The 21137-nt window shown below is 48.6% G+C and overlaps 11 protein-coding genes across 11 annotated transcripts; 6 read left to right on the top strand and 5 right to left on the bottom strand.

Annotated features, from left to right (window-relative positions):
• Nucleotides 1-1214: 1214 nt before the first annotated feature.
• Nucleotides 1215-1415, top strand: PtrM4_093580 (uncharacterized protein; the record flags this gene model as incomplete). Its single annotated transcript, XM_066107055.1, has 1 exon — nucleotides 1215-1415. The coding sequence occupies one exon, from the start codon at nucleotides 1215-1217 to the stop codon at nucleotides 1413-1415; it is 201 nt and encodes a 66-aa protein (XP_065962723.1).
• A 165-nt stretch (nucleotides 1416-1580) lies between these two features.
• Nucleotides 1581-2543, bottom strand: PtrM4_093570 (XynA, Beta-1,4-xylanase; the record flags this gene model as incomplete). The annotated part of the gene is made up of 1 exon (XM_001934241.2): nucleotides 1581-2543. One exon carries the CDS (start codon nucleotides 2541-2543, stop codon nucleotides 1581-1583), a length of 963 nt encoding a protein of 320 aa, XP_001934276.2.
• Nucleotides 2544-5486: 2943 nt separating this feature from the next.
• Nucleotides 5487-6336, bottom strand: PtrM4_093560 (uncharacterized protein; the record flags this gene model as incomplete). Its single annotated transcript, XM_066107054.1, has 2 exons — nucleotides 5487-5696; nucleotides 5761-6336. The coding sequence occupies 2 exons, from the start codon at nucleotides 6334-6336 to the stop codon at nucleotides 5487-5489; spliced, it is 786 nt and encodes a 261-aa protein (XP_065962722.1).
• Nucleotides 6337-7342: 1006 nt separating this feature from the next.
• Nucleotides 7343-8766, bottom strand: PtrM4_093550 (uncharacterized protein; the record flags this gene model as incomplete). Its single annotated transcript, XM_066107053.1, has 2 exons — nucleotides 7343-8640; nucleotides 8703-8766. 2 exons carry the CDS (start codon nucleotides 8764-8766, stop codon nucleotides 7343-7345), a joined length of 1362 nt encoding a protein of 453 aa, XP_065962721.1.
• A 1062-nt stretch (nucleotides 8767-9828) lies between these two features.
• PtrM4_093540 (uncharacterized protein) lies at nucleotides 9829-10101 on the bottom strand (the record flags this gene model as incomplete). The annotated part of the gene is made up of 1 exon (XM_066107052.1): nucleotides 9829-10101. One exon carries the CDS (start codon nucleotides 10099-10101, stop codon nucleotides 9829-9831), a length of 273 nt encoding a protein of 90 aa, XP_065962720.1.
• Nucleotides 10102-10563: 462 nt separating this feature from the next.
• On the top strand, nucleotides 10564-10830 carry PtrM4_093530 (uncharacterized protein; the record flags this gene model as incomplete). Its single annotated transcript, XM_066107051.1, has 1 exon — nucleotides 10564-10830. The coding sequence occupies one exon, from the start codon at nucleotides 10564-10566 to the stop codon at nucleotides 10828-10830; it is 267 nt and encodes an 88-aa protein (XP_065962719.1).
• A 145-nt stretch (nucleotides 10831-10975) lies between these two features.
• On the top strand, nucleotides 10976-11593 carry PtrM4_093520 (uncharacterized protein; the record flags this gene model as incomplete). The annotated part of the gene is made up of 1 exon (XM_066107050.1): nucleotides 10976-11593. The coding sequence occupies one exon, from the start codon at nucleotides 10976-10978 to the stop codon at nucleotides 11591-11593; it is 618 nt and encodes a 205-aa protein (XP_065962718.1).
• A 725-nt stretch (nucleotides 11594-12318) lies between these two features.
• PtrM4_093510 (uncharacterized protein) lies at nucleotides 12319-13075 on the top strand (the record flags this gene model as incomplete). Its single annotated transcript, XM_066107049.1, has 2 exons — nucleotides 12319-12552; nucleotides 12599-13075. The coding sequence occupies 2 exons, from the start codon at nucleotides 12319-12321 to the stop codon at nucleotides 13073-13075; spliced, it is 711 nt and encodes a 236-aa protein (XP_065962717.1).
• Nucleotides 13076-15071: 1996 nt separating this feature from the next.
• Nucleotides 15072-16703, top strand: PtrM4_093500 (uncharacterized protein; the record flags this gene model as incomplete). The annotated part of the gene is made up of 1 exon (XM_066107048.1): nucleotides 15072-16703. One exon carries the CDS (start codon nucleotides 15072-15074, stop codon nucleotides 16701-16703), a length of 1632 nt encoding a protein of 543 aa, XP_065962716.1.
• A 235-nt stretch (nucleotides 16704-16938) lies between these two features.
• On the top strand, nucleotides 16939-17416 carry PtrM4_093490 (uncharacterized protein; the record flags this gene model as incomplete). The annotated part of the gene is made up of 2 exons (XM_066107047.1): nucleotides 16939-17326; nucleotides 17409-17416. 2 exons carry the CDS (start codon nucleotides 16939-16941, stop codon nucleotides 17414-17416), a joined length of 396 nt encoding a protein of 131 aa, XP_065962715.1.
• Nucleotides 17417-19175: 1759 nt separating this feature from the next.
• On the bottom strand, nucleotides 19176-21032 carry PtrM4_093480 (TolA, Membrane protein involved in colicin uptake; the record flags this gene model as incomplete). The annotated part of the gene is made up of 1 exon (XM_066107046.1): nucleotides 19176-21032. One exon carries the CDS (start codon nucleotides 21030-21032, stop codon nucleotides 19176-19178), a length of 1857 nt encoding a protein of 618 aa, XP_065962714.1.
• Between the last annotated feature and the right edge of the window lie 105 nt (nucleotides 21033-21137).

The raw sequence follows: 21137 nt of genomic DNA, 5'->3' as shown, positions 1-21137 counted from the left end.
GATGAGCGACAATGATTGCTGGCCGTTTGTCAAAAGTTGAAGCGCAGGTAGGCAGTGCGTGCTAACACTATACGCTACACTAATGTTGTATTCCCCAGCGCCTCATAATCTCATCACTTCAAAACTGCCTGCATCATACTGTCATACTTACCTACGAATTAGACAAGCGCATGTGCTGATTGACGCAGAACGACGTCAAAGCTGCGTCCCACTTGCAGCTACCTACCCGAGACACCAGTGTAAGCGCAAACAACCTTGAAAACGACTACAAGTGGATAATTGCTGGTGGGAATCTCGCCGTACCCTTTTCTTGCGCACTTGTAGACAATTTAGCACTTCCAAGGTGGCGTGCTACAACAATGCGGGTGTAATGAGGCGAGTGAAGCTAGTTCGTTTCCGGCATTAGTGTTTTGTGCTGCGTTCCTCATCTCGACACCAAAGAAGCGAGCAATCCATTAACAAATCGCTAATCGCCAAGATCGTGACCTTCCAGGCACTAGTAACAGATACTAAAACAGCATGATGCTGTTGTCGCAGACCTTACCAGAAAAGATCCTGGGTGCAGAATCCTCAATAGCGCCGGTAACAAATTTCCTGATAACAGATCTTCCAACACCAGCTTATCTGACATCGGTTTTCGAAAGCAGTTTGAAACAGCGAAATCTCATGGACCTGGATAGCGAGGTCATACAGTAGATTCCCATTGTCGGAATCCTGATAGCCGCGAAAGCCCGATCTTGTTCCTCCCCACGATAACCTACACTGACAGTGGATTTGTCGCATTCCTCGACAGCTGCCTTCGAGATATCTGATCTCAATTTCAATTACAAAAGTGGGGTGTAAATTTGGATTGATGTCCGCAAATCTTTGAAGGGTGCTTCCAGACAGCACATCTTAACACCGTAACCAAACAGCGTATCGCGACAGCGGGTGTTAGCAATCAATTATAATAGCATATTATGCACATAGGCTCCTCATAGAAGACTCACAATAGCAGATTCAACTAGGCGATGCCAATAGCGAATTCCCAAAAGCCGAATACGTAAGAGCAGAATCCGACAGCGCATCCCGACAGCGGATTCTGATTGCGGAATCCAACATCGTATCCTGCCAATGAGACTTGACAGCGCATTCCAAGTGCGGATTTAAATAGTTTTTGCCAATATCAAGAGATCCCGTTTTCTCGCGTGGCTTCAAAACAACAAGTGCAGGAAATGCCTCCTGGAGAGCTACGAAAGAAGAAAGGCTCCGTGGATGAACTTGGCTATCAGCTCACAGACCTGAGAATTGGTAACAAGAGGGATAAACCCATGGAAGATTTGGCAAACAAACTTGCCAGCAAATGGAAACCAAAAAAATCCCACAATTCGCAACAAAGAGACAGGTCTGATACAGGAGACCCTATGAAACATTGAAGCATGACTGGGGGAGGTTGAGAAAGGAGATACAGGGGTATATAAGCTGTGGCTGTCCCTTGATGGGCGTTGTTCAAAAGCACATGATGTGAAATAGAACCCGATGGAATATGAGAGTATTTCTATATTGACCAAATTTCTATCTGAGGATGATACCTTAACCTACTACTGACCCTTGGGAGCTCTGATGCCCGCGATGAGTCCGGCATACGCAGGCTTCTTCTCATATTTGTCGTCCCACACAAGTGCAGCGCCCTCTCCCTTGAAGGTTCCCGGGATCCAAGAGTACTTGTCAGAGATACCCCAAAGAGTAATGCCAATGCACCTCTTGACAGCCATGCAAGATTTGGCTACTCGTTCGAAATACTCGGCCTGAACCTGGAGCTTCTCAGGGGTGGCAGGAGTGTTCATGCGAAGATCAAGCTCAGTGTAGACAACGTCGAGACCCAGGTCGGCAGTCGCGTGGAGAGCAGCTTCTAGGGTCTTCTGGTCGGGAGCAGCACCTGGAGAAGTAGGTGTGGACTCGATGGCAAGATGGGCCTGGTAGCCAACACCGTCGATGCGAACGCCGTAGGATTTGATGAGCTTGGCGATACGGACGGCACCTGCGGTCTTGTTGTCGTTGTACTCGAGGTTGTAGTCATTGTAGAACAGTTGCGCCTTGCCGCGGTACTTGTTGGCGAGGCGGAAAGCGATGGGGAGGTAGGCCTCGCCGATGGTGTTGTACCAGACACTGGTGCGGTAGGTGCCGTTGTCGAACAAAGCCTCATTTACAACATCCCAGCGTGTGCAGACGCTCTGGTAGCGGGTCATGACGGTCTTGATGTGGTCCTCCATGATGCTGATGAGGGTCTTGTTGTCGAAGCCGCCCTCAGAAACCCACGCAGGAAGCTGGGAGTGCCAGACCAAAGTGTGGCAGTGTATTTCAAGGTTGTTCTTCTTGGCATAAGCCGCATAGCGGTCGGGGTCATCGAAAGTGTAGTTGTAACGAGATGGATGCAGAGACTCAAACTTCATCGCGTTTTCCGGGGTGAAGGAGTTGAATTCCTGCTTGATGATCTCTTGTTCACGAGTCTCGTTGTGGATAGTCAGGGCTGTGCCGACGAACTCTCGTCCCGCCTTCTTCATGGCCTTGTAGAGACTGTCTTTGTCATTGCCAGTGTCATTGCCAGAGCAGGAAGTGCTGGGTTGAAGTCAGTATGTAAATGCCAGAAACGAGGTGAGTTTCCTTACGGGCTTGCAATGGCAGAGCTGGCTAAAGCCAAGCTGGCGACGATACTGGAGAAACGCATGTTGAACGATGATCTGAAATGCGTTCTTGGCTGAGTCTGTCTTACCAGCGGACCTGCATCGTGTCCTATATATTCTTCGACGGTTATTCTAGAACCTTAGCGTATGCATGGCCAATATGCGTATCCGCCGCAGCGGTTCATGTCAACCCAGTACATTTCTTTATCCGGGCTCATGGGGTGCATACAACTATGCTGTTCTTCTCTAGCGACCTGCTAGCTCTCCAGAGTTTCTTCCAGGTTCCACATACTCGCAGCAGGTGGCTGGCTAATCCGCTAATCAACCGGCTTGGACCTCGGGATCTTCGGGGTCAACTCCTAGCCCTGGGGTAGACGTTCTGGGCTAAGCGATATGTACATGCGGGGGTGGAGTAACACGTGGGATGCAGGTCCCATCAGGTCGAGGTGGGCATACAATTCCATGAGCGGGGAAAGTAGGCCGGCTAATAAGAGCTCGTTTTCAGCCGTATGCCCTATCTCCTTCTCCCCGAGGAAGTCGATGTGTGTTTTTGTGGACGTGGCGGTGGAAGAAGATATTGAAAAGCCCACAGGCGAGGTCTAACTAGTTAACCGCGGTTGCGCGACGACTGATCGGCGAGGCGAACGTCAGTCTACCTAACATGCGATTGGTATACACGATCTAACATGCATTCTACTTGCCCAGGCATCTGTCAAGCAAACTTCTTATTACTCAAAACAATATATCGTCAGGTTCCGAAGACACACCGCTCTTTATGAACTTTCTTGCTGCCCTGTTTATCGACAAAATCTCGTTCAACTCCATGACGGCGGCAACTTCCACGAGATTTAGCCCATCTGCGACGCCACGATCTATCGTCTCCAATACTAGCGGACTGACGATTGAATAGCCCCGCTCCAATTAAAATCGTGTATTGATAGCCGTTCTCCCGATCACGCACCAGATGCAGGACATATATTTTCAAACTCCACTGCAATCTGCGACTAGTCTATTAATGGCTTAGCTTTCAAGCTGCACCGAATTATGCCTAGGTAGGTACGGCACAAGACATGTTGATGTGGTAGCGATGGGAATTACCAAAGCGACCCCGGGCTGATCCAGCTCTCGTAGCTGCACATTCACACCCTGCACATGTTAAATTAGATGACAATATCGAAATGGCTCGCTGCGATCGTACGCGAACATGGTTTTGCGGGACGCTGTCCCGGTTCGGTTGACTATACCATGGTACGAATTTCCTTGCGCGTACCCTGCGAATGTCAGAGTTTCAATCATTTCGATTCTGGTAGTGCAACTGTCACTGAGGTAGATCTCTCGTAGAGCTTCCGTATCCATTAGCGAACTTTGGGTATTGTAAAGAGAAAAAAACTCAGTAGAGCTTTCGTCAGATCAGGCAGCCCAGGATCATTCTGGCTAGGGTTCTCTTTGATCTGGAACTTTCTGCGTCGATGCACTCTTTTGAATTCCCTTAGATGCAGTGGTTTTGTGCCTCGGTTGACTGTACTGTGGTACTGGAGTTGCTACCATATTGTGAGCACACAGTGTGATTGACCAGGAATATTGGAACAAGGTCCCTCTAGTAGTATGACTACTATGGATAACCGAGTGGGAGGAGGGACAAGGCGGGGTGGCTGCAACGTATTTTGTATTGACTATCGTATTGAGTGTCGCAGACTCACTCTGTTGTGGTGGGTGCTATTGCCCACCGGGCAGTGCCTGCCACACCAGCATATCATGTGACTCCCAAGCACCTTCTACCCTGGACTGAACTCAGATATTCTCAACAAGGAAGTTATATCTCCAGAAAATATCTGATGTTTTACCAAGGTTCTTTCTTCTAACACTTCAAAAATGGGTACCGTGGAACTACCCATTTTTGCAGTTAGGTATTTCGCTAAGTATTTATTTTCTTCATTCCCTTACACTATGTCGCTCAAAATGCAAGACCAGACTTAATGTTTACCAAAAGAAGAATCGAATCACCAATACCAGAGTATTTGCGATATCTGCCTGCTCCTCAGCTGAGATCCTGAATATTCACTAAGCCTGTCCAAGTAGAACGAACCGAATCTGGGAACCATGTGGCATTTCTTTAAACCATCAAAATTTAGGGACTCAAAAAGAAGCGGCAGTCTTTCAGGCAAACCACTGCAACTCCCTCCATCGCCAAGGGGAAGGTGTTCTGGTTGTGTTGCTGAAGGAATCGATCGACGGGAGTATCCTATCGCGTGAATTGAGACCAAACGCAGGTTGGAGCTGCAGGGTTTCACGTAAGGGTCTCCGTCACATGATTTTTCTTAACTGTTCTTCCCAACTAGCTGAAAACTCTTGTTTACCCAACCACTCAGTCAACCGAGAACCAGCTGTGTCAACGCTAAATTATCGCGTAACTCAGACAAGCACCACAGAGTCCACTGTTCTAGCCACACACCCCGCACTCCGACCCAAAATGTAAACTCACGCAGATACTCTGGCAATCCTCGAAAGCGGTACCCAAGCAGGACTCGATTCATACATTGATACCCTCATAAACTCGTATGGCGGGCGTCAAGATGACGCCGTCGTAGATACTAGTATCGCAGTAGACAAGACGTCAACAACTGCATATGAGAACTGCGTTGATTGTCCTACGGAGTAGATACACAAGGTTATATACATGAGATGTGCGTAAGCACATGACGGCAAAGGAGTGAAAGTGAAGGTTGTAGAACATTCGGCCAAGAAGCATCGGGCCGATTCCAAGAAGGGTAGTCCTGAATGGCAACACACCCCCCCAGCTTGAATGAACAGTGAAAGCTGAAATTAATCATGTATCTCTAAGAGAGACTCGTTGTTGATGTCCTTTATGGTGGTGATTAAGCGATCTGAGACGTCTTCAAGACCAAGCTGCTTGATGAACTGGGCGTGCTTCTGTCGAGGTAGTACCTTTGTCAGTCCATCGGCGGGCATGTAGGCAGTCGGCTTCCAGTCTACATGGATTCTTCCAGCCTCTACCTCTTGTCGTAGCCACAGCTGATGAATGTCCACGTGTTTTAGCTTTGTTGAAGCTTCTCTTCAGCCTTGTGACTATGCCAACAGTCTGTTGATTGTCGCACCAGATCTTCGAGACTATATCTGGATTAAATCGAATTTCGCGGAACAGCCTGTTCCACCATTTTATTTCTCCGCCAGCTCGGGACAGAGCTAGAAGTTCTGCTTCTGTTGTGGACTTTGTAACAGTCTTCTGGATAGCAGCCTTCCAGTCAACAGGCAGGCCGTATAGCTTGAACAAGTATCCTTCAGAGCTTCTTCTCGTGTCAGGTTCGTCCGCATAGGCAGCATCAGATGCGCCATAAAATATTGGTTCAACCGTGTCTGTATACTTGTCCGCGTTCTCTACGGGGATTACGAACAGGTCTTTCTCATTTTGAGTTCCTGAGGCCTTGAGCGCCAGATTTCTCTTGCCAATAAGATAACGCCAGCAATGGATTGCTGCGTATAAATGCTTTTGGCCAGGGTTTGCAAGATGTCGGGCCAGTACTGAGTGCGCTCGTGCGACATCAGGTCGTGTAAACGTGGCAATGTAAGCCAGTGATCCAACTAGTTGTTGATAGATTTTTGTGCGCTTAGAGTTTGGTTCTTCCGTTGACGGTGGTAGTACGTTCTCCTTCATCGGAAAATCGGGTATCCCTTGTCGCTTGTTAGGTTGAACTTGCTTGCAACCTTGTTAATAAAGGAGTCTTGAATTAACCAAATGCTCTTCGAAGGTCGATCGCGTATCACACGAATCCCAAGGAACCAACTTAATTTGCCAAGTATTCGGAGATCGTAGATTTGTAGCAAGCGCTTTTCGAATTCCTCCTTGTAACTTGTCTTTGAAGGATGCACTAGGACCACAATATCGTCGACGTAAAAGAAAACGATCAGATCGTTGTTAGCAAACAAGCAAGGAACTCCAGGAACTGCTTTTAACCCCAGCTTCTTTAGGGTCTTCTGAAGTTCTGCATACCAAAGCAATGGAGCTTCCTTAAGACCGTACAATGCTCGACGAATTAGGAGTAGTTCTCCATACTGTTTTGCAAAGCCTTCAGGTGTATACAGAAAAGCTTTCTGTTTACTCGTGCGTTTAGAAACGTTTAGTGCATCGTACTGAAACATTAAGAGGTCGAACGCAGCAGCTAGCGCGATTAATCCTCGAAAGACTCGGGCAGCCAGCGTGGCCGCGTAGGTGTCTCCCCATTCTGCTTGAAGATCTCCGCGTACGACAAGTCGAGCCTTGAACTTATACAAGTATCCATCTTGATCGAACTTGTATGTGTACACCCACATTAGGGGTAAAACCTCAGCATCAGCAGTTGATGAGGTTGCAGGTGTTTGAGCAAAGCAACCTTTCTTCCAACAGTTGTCAAATTCGACATTCATTGCCTTCTGAAACTCATTGGCAAATGGTGGGTGCGTAGCAACGTCTCGATAGCGTTTTGGAGGTGGTGGCAGCTGATCTCTATAGAGTCGAACTTTCGGTAATCTCTGAACAGTTTCGTCGTTCTGGTTGACTGATTGCGGCCAAAAATGTACTATAGTAGGTCATATTCGTACTCAGGTGATTATGATCAGAGTAGTTGGCTCGGTGTCGTCTTCGGTGTCCTTCAATCACATTCTCTTGACTGCCAACTCTGGATTCAAACGTCTTGGAGCGTTGTTCTGGTATCGGTCTGGCACGTAGTCTTGGTATTGATCTCCCCAACCGCCTGGTACGTTTTGTCGACGGGAAACCATTGATTCTGTGTTGTAGGGCTATCATCGGGATGTCTGACCCTAATCGTAGATTCTGGTGTTGCAGAATTATCGAATTCCTTGTCTAGATTCCCTAGTTCGAACTGAATATCTTTCTCGGTTGCTGTTTCAGCATCGTTTCGGTCATTCTGGGTTAAAGAGTTGTTTTCCTCATAAGTCTGTTTCTGTAATGGAGACAGAAGGTCCTCAATGTCTATGAGCGCTTGAGGTGTGGGTATATCCAAGATCTCAATTAATCGCTCAGCTTCTTCTGAGAGCTTCTCAGGCTCATCGTCGTTCTTCATGAGGTGCTGTCGTGCAAAGACCACATCGCGTGTTCGTATAACACGTCCCTTAGATGGTATCCAGATACGGAAGATGTTTGTCGAATCGTAACCAACCAAATATCCAATCATCGTTCGGGATTCAAGCTTGTCTCCACGCTTGACCTTTCTGTCGAGCACGTGAGCACGACATCCAATTGGAGCCATATGCGCTACTGATGGTTTTCTACCAAACACTCTTTGGTAAGGCGTCTCCCAATCGAGGCTCTCTGTTGGCGTGATGTTAAGCAACATAGCGCAGTGATAACAAGCTCGTTTGCTAATTCCTTTGGAAGTCCTGATGAGATTCTCAATGCTCTTCCGTTCGACTATGACTCTTCCAGCTCTTTCAGCATTTGGATTTTGCGCAGGAGTATCAGCGGCTCGCGCTTCAATCTTGATACCAAGCTCTTTGCAGACATCGTACAATAGCTCGCGGTAACCAGGCTCGCTGTCGATACGAAATACAACCACAGTGTATTCGAATTGTCGTTGAATCTTTGCAATTAGAGCCTTAATCACATTCACAAGGGTGCTCTTTTGTCGGTTTGGTATCGTTGTGACTTCATGCCACTTAATCGAATGGCAGATCGCGTGAAAGGCATACTTGTCACCATTGTAACAAGCTTCTCCTTGAGGAAGTAATTGAACCAGATCAATGCCAACGCGATAGAAAGGCGTTGTATTCGTATCTTCAGGGGTCCTTCGAGAGATTTGTTGCGTCATTTTCGACTGGATACACACATCGCAGTCCTTCCATTTCGGCGCTTTGTTGTCTCCAACAAGTTCAAAACCTGTAACGCTTTCAGGCAGATGATCAATTGCCTGCTTGCTCGCATGTCCCCACAACTGATGCGCTTCGTTGGCCGTAGCAACGATCGCTGGTCTTGGTTTCTGAGATGTTCTTTGGGCTGAAACCGAGCAGCAAATGTTGATAACGTACTTAGCTCGGGTCTGTCATTCTCCTCAGCATCGATAAGCCAGTGCCCATTGCTGTACTCCAGCATTGCGACACATTGCTCGGGTTGTTCTGGTATAGCAAGTCGCGTCCTGAATCGAAATGGATTCCTAGCGGTCGACAGCGCGATAGACCAAGAACATTGGCAAAGAACCCTTCTACCAATGCAACGTGAGTGAGCTTAATAGGTGCCTTGCCAGATGGTGTTCGTACATTGAGTACAACAGTGCCCCATTCAGCGATCTGAACAACCTGGCCACCAGCATAGATCACTTCTCCAGGTTTAGCTTTCCTTACAAAGGACCAGCCAAATTGTCTAGTGTTGCAAACATGTGCGTTCGATCCAGGATCCAACACCCATCGGTTCATAAGGTGTGGTACTTTAGTCGTTGCAGTATTGAAAGTCTGTATTAAGGCGTTTGTCTGAATAGGACTCGTGGCTAGTTGATCGTCGTCAAAGCGAATAGGAGTCGGAGTCGAAGTTGAAGAAGATGCAGTACCGTTCTTCGAGCTAGTCATCTCCGGTCTTTTCTTAGAAGGTCCTTGTCCCTTCTCTGCTCGAAGAATGTAGTCTTTTAGCTTTGGATGCTTCTTTGCCCTTTCTTTTGCTTCAAAGATATCCTTGTCGCCTTGCCAGCCATCTTCTCGTAGTTTCGGGTTGCAATATTTGCACTCAATAAACAAATGGTACTCGCCACAAAAGCACTTCGGCTTTCTTTGCTTGTGACCTCCGTTTGTATCAGCCATTCCTAACGTAGCTGAAAATGTCCCTATTCCTGCTGCTCTAGGGCTTGTACGACTGTGGAATGTTCGAAATTTCGACACGTAATCTCGTAGAGATGGAACTGTTCCTGCTTCGTCCTTAGCAAGGAGATCAGTGAGCGTCATTGTTGCCCATGCGTCATCGAGTGGTTTGACGGCAATGAGGAAGTCTTCCTGGCTCCGAGAACCATTTACGTCCGGTAGATTAAGCGTTCTCATCTGGTCGGTGATCTTGATCCAATCGTCCAGCCATCCTTCAACCGCTCGGCCTCGCCGTGTTGCTTGCAAGTCCCTGTACTTGACTACAAGCTCGCGTGATCGTCTTGCAGTGTTCGGCGAAAGGTGCTCCTTAAGAGCCTTCAGTCGTTCGTAGGCTGTTGATTTGCCTTCGAGTAGATAGATTGCTTCGTGCAGTTGTCTGCGCAATCTCCGATGTCAATTCATTCAGTGCCTTCTGCCGGTGCAGATAGGTCTTTTGGTCGTATTCCCAGGCGTCTAGCAGGTCCTGGTAGTCGAGTCGTTGTTCATGAGTAAGCTGTGAGCGAAGCGTTACTCCTTCTGCTACAGTAGCAGGCGTCGGTCGCACAGGTTCAATAAGCTTCTTCAGCTCATGTTGCGACATGTCGGGATTGCAGTACTCCCATATACCATTAAGAGTAGCTTTATCCCGCCTAAGAAACAGCCATTCTTGCTAATTAGATGGCTTCTTAAGAATGACGGTAGTCTTGGTCACAAGACTAGACGATTCGGTTGCAGCCATTGCGACAAGCAATACGGTGGCAGCAAAAGACGTTCAACAAGGTATTCGACAATCAAACAAACAATAGAATACGCTTGAGGAAAGACAAGTGAACAGCAGTTATTGAAGAAGGGTGCAGTAGCACGTATCCGGGCTCATAACTATCGCAGTAGACAAGACGTCAACAACTGCATATGAGAACTGCGTTGATTGTCCTACGGAGTAGATACACAAGGTTATATACATGAGATGTGCGTAAGCACATGACGGCAAAGGAGTGAAAGTGAAGGTTGTAGAACATTCGGCCAAGAAGCATCGGGCCGATTCCAAGAAGGGTAGTCCTGAATGGCAACAACTAGACCTCAGTCATTCCAATTTACCGAGCGAACCCCGATCCTGAACAACCTTGCGGATATCCTCAACCTACGAGGCCGCTTGCAACAGATGGGAGCCAACTTCAACTCATCAGGTGAGCTGCTCACCTACGGTAACCCAGAGTCACCTTCAGAGTTCAAGTCCATGCTGAAGTTCGGTCCTTTATACGAGGAGCAATGGAACATGTTCTTTGATGCAGACTATGTGCCCGTTGCCGAAGGGGGATATGTGGTCTAAATACCGCACGCTGAAGAAGAAGCTGAACAATAAAGATATAGTCCTCGGTAAAGCAGGCCAGCGATACTCTGTTGGTGGCTCCAGCGATAAGTTAAAGCAACTGTGCTTTGCGTATGACACGCTATGGGTAGAATGGCGGAACGCAATGCGGAAGGAGCTACCGGCGCAGCAGGTGCATCGTGGGCTAGCTATCATCAAGGAAGAGTCGTCACAAGGCCATGATTCCGGGTTCGTCGATGACATTGCACCAGGCGGACTCGTTATTACCGCCCCTTCCGATATCATCCAGCGACAACGTCGACCTCTATCTCAAGACAACGACATGACACATAATATTGATTGGTGGTTCAGCACCGAGCTTTCTCAATCACCTCCGCAGGATCAGTCGCGCCTTAGCAATGACTTGGCCTCGGTATCAGTTCGGAATGATGTTGAGCGGACAACTCAGACCGTGCCAATAGCGTCCAATGCGCAAACTTCTACCGGAGAACTTATTGTACCGCACCACGATTCTCTGCAAGAGATTGAGACCTATCTAGCAAACATAGGCGCGTCAATGAACCACCGCGCTCAGTCCCCACTTCTTCTGGACTTACAGGATGCACTTTCTCTGGGTCCCCAAACCGGAGATGCGCAGGTCATTACAGGTGCCGAGTCATCCAGTACCAGCACATCGTCTATGGCAGATGAACAAAAGAATCGACATGACAAGAAGAATGGTAAGCTCCGACGGTGGTTCCAAAATGCTTTGAACCGGAGTTAGGCTAGAATAATAGATGGCCTAACCAACAGAGACACGTCTTGTCTTCTACTTGGATATGGCAAGGTATAGGATATAGCTTTTGTGCTCAAGTTATGCTGTGGAGAATGGGTGTTCTGAATGTTGATGGAAATGTGTCAGGGTTCCTTCTGAGTTGTTAGATAGCTAGGTTCTGGGGCTCGCTGTGTCTTCAGATGATGCAATGAATGAATAGCCGTACAAGCCTCACATTATACCTTTCATCATTTTCGATCTGGGTGCTATAGTCGTCATATTTACAGCTCTATATATTTGCAATAGTAAATCTTTCTTTATCGAGACTTCCAAGGTTTGGAATACGTAAAAGCTTCCACGCATCGTCCATGAACCAAAAAGGAACCCCTTGACAATGATGTCACAGACCAGAAGTGTGAATACCCTCGTATCGCGCCATAGGAGTATTTGATATGTTTCACACCAGTTCTACTTAGCTTTGGGGGATTCACGCCTGGTCTGTTACTGTGGTGACTTGTTCCCTTGGTGACTACCACATTGACATTGGCTAGTAGTGACTGAGTGGCTTCGCTGCCGACGCAAGCGCCGTTCCAGGACGCATAGTATATGAATCATCATGGCCAATCTTCGTTTCATTATTGCGCTTTGCGTTTCCTTGCTCCAAAACTTGCTTTTCGCCTCAATTCCAGTATCAACTCACTAAAGTCAGAGAAATCACCCCCTAAAATCCAGTCATGATAGTAAAGCGAGAGGCCAGGTATTCGGGGGGCGGACACCTCGGACGCCCCTTGATCACCAAGGAGGAGATAGAAGAAGTGGATAATTTGGTAGTCAAGGCCAAGCAAATGGTTGATGAAGCTATCAAGAAACACAATAATCAAGCGCTGCACTGGGATCAGCCGTTGTCGAAAGCAACTCAGGATACGGACAGGCTTGAAGTGAAGGCAGCAAATTTAATACAGGGTCGAGTAAGCAGTCGAAACTCAAAAGGATGGGCTCTTGCTAACAGTGCAGGCCAACAAATGTGCTTCCCTGCCCTCAAAATCATTGCTAAATCAGAGGCTCGCGGGAGGACTCATGGAGAAGTGTGCGAACGACTACAAAACAGTTCTAAAGCGAAGAATGCCCATAGAGCCCACCGCGGAGTCCGCCGAAACTCCACAACAGTCTCCCGATGCCTTTCACTCACGCATTTCTATCGATGTCTACCACGCGACTCGCGGATTACCCATTCCTCAACTACCAAACAATTCCGAGATGCTGTCAGAGCGCTCATCACCCAAGCCAGTAACTAGGGTCGATATGGTCACCTTGAACTCAGGCGATACAATTCCGATCGTGCTCAGCCCCACAGGCTTCGCGCGTTTCCCTCGACACTGCGACGATGACGACGAATGGGACCACTTATCGCAGTCATCGGCTCCGGAAGATGACGGGAATACAGAGATAGAGAGAAATTCATCGAAGAAGAAGGATCCGTTTACGAGTTGACTCGGCAAGTGGACGCTGCGAGCGTTGGGGTATAGCTTTTGAGTCGGCTGGTTCCGCTGGGTGAGGTTGAAGACGAGAGCGTATTTGTGTATCGCAGATCTCAGTTCACAGACTTCTGTATCGAGATATGATTATCAGGGACGTGGCTTCTTCACGCCTGGATGGAAGAGGACAGATGGCGTTGCTAGATGAAGCAGAAGAAAAGTTCCCGATGGCGAGGTGCGTCACGGCATGACCCCGCACTTACTTCTAACGGCACCTACCCACCCTTAATAACACTTCGCTCGATCATCTTCCCTTTTTTGGAATTCTTTCGGTCCTTAATATAACTACTCTCATCGAAGCACGTCACTACCTTCGTACCAAGCCGCCGTTCGCGCAATATCCTACCGACGCCTAGGCTAATGTGGGGCGGGGTCTCTCCGGCAAGCCTCCGACACCCCACGATTCCTGCCGTTCCACCCATGCTAGTCCGAATAATCCATGATGCATCCATGTATCTGATCTGTATGCGGAAGTGGCAGCATGTACCGCCATTCCGATGGTGAAGAATATATCGAGTACTGTATAAATCTCGGCAGGACTATTGTACAAGAACTTGGCGAGGCGTTTGAAACAATCATCAAGCTGGGATTGTGTGCTTTACTGCACTCACCGGAAATATTCTTGTGAGCCTTTTGATAACGAAAGAGCATCTACCTGGCTATCGTAGCCTAACGGCTTTCCTACCGGGTGTACAATACGTTCACTTCGTCCGTTGTCCGGATCAACTCTGGCCGTCAAACTTGCCTGAAAACATCGCGTTCCAGTGGAAGCAGATCGGAGACGATGGATACAAGAGATCGAGTAACAATCGTCATTGCTGACGTGTTCCGCGATCAAAGCCAGATTACTCTCAATTCTGTATGTGGGTGAATCATTCTTGTCCCTAGATCAGAGAATGAGACCGGATAAGACGGCAGGACATACATACTCAGATGTCTTACCAATCATTATTCTCGGCGTAAAATCCACTACGCCGAACGCCCGGGGTTATCCTTACATCGCGGCTCGGCCGATTGCGGGAGTTTGAGACCGCTCATGAAAAACAAGGCCAGATGAGGCTTATCATTCTTGACCGTACCATACACCGGTAAGCATAGCTTACCAAATTCAGGCACTTGTTCCCTACCCGCAACCCGCTACGGTGTCACAGCGAGCCATTTTTTCGGGTTAGGCTAATCGTGTCGATTTCCCGACCAGCAGTGAATCATTATGTTCCGTGCACGCGGCTTTCCCCGGTATTTTGTTGAAAACATGCGGCTCTGATAGTCTGTCCAGGACCATCCACAGCAAGACTCATGCGTGCCGCTGCTGTGTCCAGACACTGCAAAAAGCCACATCGAATAGAGCAGGAGATACAACAAGCTACTGCTGGTCATCAATCTGCGAATTCCTCAGCTCGCTCGTCCAAGGCGCATAATATCTTGGGTCTCATCACGAGTGCATGCATCTGTTAGAAAAAGCTGGGGCTCTGTGGTACAGTCGACCGAAGCTGTGCCAGTGTATGAGCCTGTGTGAGAATAGACGCACGGGACCATCATCACTTTGCCATCGGTAAGCTGTTCCCCCTCAATATCGTTATTCCTTCTTTCTTTCCATCTCGCCTATACAGTGACGCCACAGAGAGACACTGTATAAAACTAAAAACACTGCCTCCTCCTTTGCCATAAGAGCCCGCTGCTACATCTCTTTCTATTCACCAAACTGCTCTTTAGCACCAGGCACTAGCTAGACACCGAGTATCTAGCTAGAAGCAAGCCTAAACTGCCATAGCCAAACAAATACCCAAACTGTACGATAAACAAAACCAGATAGAAAGGCCTTCGGCCCAGTCCTACATAGTCTCTGACTGAAAAAGGACTCAAATGGAATAACGTGTTGTACAAGCGAGTGGGCCAGACAAGCGAGTGGGCCACCCCACCAACTTTGATCACCCACCTCACCTTTGCACGCAATGCCTCTACCAAAACAATCCCAAAAAGCTTCTTATGAAGATGATATACACACGGCAGTTTCAGCTCTTAACCAGAATCAAATTCAGTCTCATAGAGATGCCGCGCGGACGTTCGAAGTCTCCCGAATGACGCTTACGCGCCGACGCGCTGGAAAGCCTGCCCGACGCGATTGCCAGCCCAACTCAAGGAAGCTCACACAGAGAGAAGAGGAGGTGATTGTTAACCATATACTTAGCTTAGATCAGCGTGGATTTGCGCCTACGTACGAAGCTGTACGTGATATGGCTGATAAGCTGCTGGCTGCACGTGGCGCTGGCCAGGTTGGTATCCACTGGCCAGCCAACTTTGTCAAGCGTACAGATAGTCTCACGACGCGTTTCAATCGAGCGTACGATAGGCAGCGAGCTCTGTGTGAGGATCCTGTACTAATCAAGAGCTGGTTTGAGCTGGTAGAGCAGACGAAGGCCAAGTACGGCATCTGCGATGAGGATGTCTACAACTTTGACGAAACTGGCTTTATGATGGGCAAGATTACAACTCAGCTTGTCGTGACAGCGTCAGAAAGGAGAGGCAGGCCAAAGACTATCCAGCCAGGCAATCGCGAGTGGGTGACGTTGATCGCTGCGATCAACGCAGCTGGCTGGTCAGTCCCACCGTTCCTCATCTTTGCTGGCCAGTATCACCTATCTGCTTGGTATGAGGACCTCCCACGCGACTGGGCGATCGCAGTCAGCGACAATGGCTGGACCAACAATAAGCTAGGAGTTGAGTGGCTAAAGCACTTCAACGCTTACACAAAGGCTCGTGTTGTAGGCGCGCGTCGCCTGCTTGTCCTTGATGGCCATGAGAGCCACCAGTCGCTTGAGTTTCAAGAGCTCTGCAAGGAGAACAACATCTACACGCTCTGTATGCCACCTCATTCATCTCACCTACTCCAGCCGCTTGATGTTGGCTGCTTCTCGCCATTGAAGCGGGCGTACAGCCGTGAGGTGGAGAGCCTGATCCGCCACCACATCAACCACATCACCAAGCTTGAGTTCCTGCCGGCCTTCAAGGCAGCATTTGATCGAGCGTTCACGCCAGCCAATATCCAATCATCTTTCCGCGGCGCAGGCCTTGTTCCTCTACAGCCAGATGCTGTTCTATCAAAGCTCGATGTGCAGCTGCGTACGCCTACTCCAGCTGCTCTACCAGAGGCTCCCTGGGAGGCTCGTACGCCGAGCAACGTACGTGAGCTTGAGTCTCAATCAAGTCTAATACGCGAGCGCGTGCGCCGGCATAAGAGCTCATCACCAGCTTCGATTATTGAGGCGATTAACCAGCTCAAGAAGGGAGCTGAGGTGATGATGCTCTCGGCTGAGCTGATGCGCGATCGGATCACCAGCCTTGAGAGAGCCAACAAGGCAGCGTCAGCGCGTAGGCAGCGCAAGAAAAAGAGACTACAGCAGCGTGGAGTCTTAACAAAGGGAGCTGCAGAGGATATACTAGCTCAAAATGAGGCTGACCAGCAGATTGCTTGTGAAGAGCGTCAAGGAGGAGCGCGATTAGGCCTTAGCCAGCGCGCTCAAAGGCGCTGCAGTAGGTGTAAAGAGACTGGGCATGACTTACGTACGTGCAAAAAGGATAGTTAGATACTACTTAATCTACTCTATATATATCTATAGTTTGTATAATCGCGTTGTTGAGTTAAATCGCTTTGAAGATGCGAAAGTTGGTGGGGTGGCCCACTCGCTTGTCTGGCCCACTCGCTTGTACAACACGTTAATAATAATAATAATATACAGTGACGCGTCAAAAGTTTTGAACCGTGATTTTGCCGACCCCGCTTCCACAACACCAACACCACAACTTCAACGCGTCATAACTATGCCTCCACAGCGCCGATTTGGACAAGAAATAGATCAAAATGTGCGTCGTGGCCCAAATATTAGTCCTGCAGATCGCCAGGGGATCATCGCCAAGCGTGAGGAGGGGGTGCCGGTGCGGGAGCTCGCAGCGGAGTTCGGACGAAGCGAGAGCGCGATCAAATATACCATCCGCACCTACACCAAAACACCCACAATAGAGGAGCGCCCTCGCAGTGGGCATCCTCATATACTATCGCGTCGCCTGGAAAAAATCATATACCGGAAAGCACGCGCTGCACCAAAGATTAAGTACTCAAAGCTCGCTAAAGATGGAGTGTTTGTGAACGCGGATGGCACTACTACGAAGCCTCCCAGCCACTCCACATTGTACAGGGTACTCAAACGACGTACGATAACCAAATATCGCTGCAAAAAGCGTCCAAAACTAACCTCTATATATGCCTCCAAACGACGTAGCTTCTGTAGGAGGTAGATAAACTTCCTTTAGCGCCGCCGTACGGTTAAATTCAGCGACGAGTGCTCCGTTTAGAAGGGTTCTGGTGCAAATAACGAGTAGGCTTTTCGTTTTTCTTAGGAGAAATGGAAGAAGGAGATGTTAACTAAGTGCTGTACAGCCAGGAAGCCGGCACAGATAGTGTGGGGTTGCACATGGTTAGATGAACGCGACTACCCACGCCGCAGCAAACTAGTCATTATGGAGCGTGATTCTGATGCTCCCCGCGGTGGCTACTCCGCCTAAAGTTACATTGATACCTTGACAAAAGGTCTGCTGCCTTAGTACAGGCGTTCGCAATACTTCATGCAGGATAACGCTGGCATACACACCTCGCGCAAGGTGCGGGTATTCATGCAGCAGCACCACATCAACGTCATTGATTGGCCTCCTTATTCACCGGACCTTAACCCAATTGAGCATATGTGGTGGGTGCTGAAAAAGATGATGTATAAGCACTACCCACAGTATAACAACTTAGTTACAGCTCAGGATGAATAGGATGGGTTCTGCAAGGCGTTGCAGGAGTGCTGGCAGCGCATACCAAATGCACTAATCAAGCGCCTCATTACTTCTATGCCGCGCCGTATTAGTGCATGCAAGAAGGCTAGAGGCTTGCAAACGAAGTATTAGATGTAGGTGCCTCGATTGCTATAAAAATTACACAATTTGATGAAGTATGGCTAAGAAAATGGGTGGTGAACGTTCACGTCGCGATGTTGATTGGGTGCTAGTGTAGCTTGGCGGTTCAAAACTTTTGACCTAGTACTGTACCTCTTTCTCTCCAAGTTTCTCTACAATGTTCTCGATCTGAGATACATTTTCAGATTTACGAGAACACGCCACATAGCACTGACACAAATGCGAGATCCGACTATGGGAGTGGGATGGTGATACCGCAGCACCTGCAGGACGCGTTAGCGCCAAGATCCTGGTCAATAGGACGGACCGATTTGTAGATTGCATGCAGCTTACGGATAATTAATTGATGGACAAAGATGACTAGCAGCACTGCATCAGATGTGCATCATACCATGCTACGCATTTACGGAACTCCATCGAAACATTGGACAAAAAGTAGGAAATTTCCTAGACCATCATTTCAGTTGTGACGAGAGTTCCCAAACAAGATGGCCCGAGTAGAACCGAAGTCCGCGCCAAGCTCTTACGTTCAGTCAGCACTATATAGTCAATCCCTGGTCCAGGTCTTGTAAAGAAAAACGTATGCTAGGCGGAGGTAACCGTAGAACTAACTTTATATGGGCATTATAGGGACACATATTGCGTGCTAGTAGAGGTTAGGGCACGATGGTAATAATGGTAAGTTAATTGATAGTTACAAAACCTCTAACACGCTATCAAGTATGGAGACTAGGGGGCTGACTGTACGACAATGTCGCGTTAGACTTATATGCGTCAAGTACGCTACTGTAATTACGTGTATTTCGTGTAGATACACCTCTGACACGAGCACGGAAGTGACTAGGATTCGCGGATGGGACAGTGTGCGTGCATCTTCCGAGATCATCGTGTTTAAGTACCCCATTCGCAACCATGTCGTTCTTGCCATGCACTCTCGTTTGCAGGCTAACGTGCCCGTGCGCAGCGCGCACGGATTCGCAGCGCGCACGCCGAACACCATCTGCTCAATCTCAAGAATGAGGCTGTACAACGCCACACAATAGCTCAATATTGATTAAAACGTGGTGTAGCAGTAATTAGATGCTTGCGATCAACTTGTACTATCTATATTTTTGCGGGAGGCTGACGTTGCGACCACGTAATGTGACTTTAGGTAGAGCAGCAGATGGCCCATCTCGAGCTTGATCACCAGCGTGAGCAGCGCTAGCGCGTTTTTGACGCTTGTTACTTGATAAGGTTACTTGTGAGGCTTTACGCTTGCGTTGTTGAGCTTGTTGGATAGTTTTTTTCTGGTGTTGAGCTTCAACTTTGCGCGCGCGTTCAGCTGCTTTCTCAGCTCGCTCAAGCTCCTTCGCTTCCTTGAGCCTCTGCCTCTCCACACGCCTCTGCTCGAGCTCAACTTGACGCTGCAGCTGAGCCTCCTTACGCTGCTTCTTGGCCTGTGCTTTTTGGAGTTTCTCCTCCGTCTCATCTCGCTCCCGTACTGCTTCTCTAGCTCGAGCCTCACGCAACTTGCGAGGAGACCAGAAGACAGAGCCACCGTGATACTCCTGGCGCTGTTGAAGGTCAAGAGCTTTGCCCTTCTTCTTATGCTTCTTTTTATGTTGAAGAGCCTCTTCTAAACCATCTACTTTATGGTTTAAAAGCTCATTCTGAACAGAGAGATGGTGAACGCTTGAGCGTAGCTTTCTTGCCTTATACTGATGGCTATCAGTGACAGCAGCTCGAACTAATCGATCAAGCTTTCTCCAATCATGATCAGAGAGCCCTGATGATGAGCTTCTCTCAGCTTCTGGCGTGCTGGCAAATCTACGGAGGATAACGTTGGCGTCCATTGGCCAGATCCCAGTGGCTTCGAAGGCCTTCAATATGAGACTCTCCGTGAAGGAGGATATCCAGGCGCTCCAGAAGAGTGGGAAAAAGTCCCCTTTCTTGATTGGAGCGAGGCCTTGAGCCTTATGGAGATGGTTAGTGAGCTCGTTGGAGTAGGCCTGAGAGAGTGGCTTGAACAGCACCACATCGAGCGGCTGGAGCGTGTGGGTTGAATGGGGAGGAAGGATTATGAGGAGGATCCTGTGGCGATCACAGTAGTCGATAAACTCCATCGTGACATGAGATCCATGGCCATCAAGGATGAGCAATCGCCATCTCCCTGATCGCTGCTTTGTATAGCGATCAAACACCTGCTCAAGCCAAGCTAGGCCTACGTCATCGTTTGACCAGCCTGTTGGAGATGATGAGATAAAGACCTTATGCTCTCCTGCCTTAATATCCTCTACCCAACTTGATCGTATAGCTCCTTTCTTAGCTGCGTAGATAAGGGCTGGAGGCAGCGAGCTCCCATCAGCGCAGCAGCAGGCCAGGACTGTCAGAAACTCGCGTGATCCATCCTGGAGAGATGCTCGAACCTCCTTCTTCTCCCACTGACGCCTGCTGAATATCCTCTTGCTTCTGCCTACTAAGCCAATCAAGAAGCCCTTCTCATCCATATTGTATATATCTCGAGCCTCTAGGTGGTATTGGGCGATCTTTTCATGCAGCAGCTCGAAGTAGAGTCTATACTTTGACTCAGAATCAGCCAGGTGGCGCGTACGATCCATGGCGCTGGTCCACTTTGAGATAAGATGGATCTCGTGTCGGTTGATGAAGCGAGTAACCCAGCTCTCGCTGAGCTGCTGATGGGCTACTTCTGATGAGAAATTCCTAATCATCTCCCTTGTAGGGGGTAGGCCTTGCTTGGTAAGCTTAGTGATATACCGTACAAGCTCTAGCTCTTGATGTGGCGCGAGGGATTGTTTGTCGGCTGTATAGTCGGCTCTCGAGCGTGAAACGCCTCGGTGTCTTCGGCTCAACGCACTCCTTGATACGTTGTACTTATCAGCATATTGCTGGTATACAATTTTATCTCCAAGCTCTCCCGATTCGATTGCTGCTAACGCTTTGTCAATAGCTGCCATGCTGGTTGAGTTATGACGCGTTGAAGTTTGTAGGTGTTTCAGTGTTTTGGTGTTCGGCGTGCGCGCTGCGAATCCGTGCGCGTGATGCGCGGATTCGCGTGATGC

Source organism: Pyrenophora tritici-repentis, chromosome 4 (assembly GCF_003171515.1).
Source record: "Pyrenophora tritici-repentis strain M4 chromosome 4, whole genome shotgun sequence".
Taxonomy (NCBI): domain Eukaryota; kingdom Fungi; phylum Ascomycota; class Dothideomycetes; order Pleosporales; family Pleosporaceae; genus Pyrenophora; species Pyrenophora tritici-repentis.
This window is presented reverse-complemented; position numbering and strand designations above follow the sequence as displayed.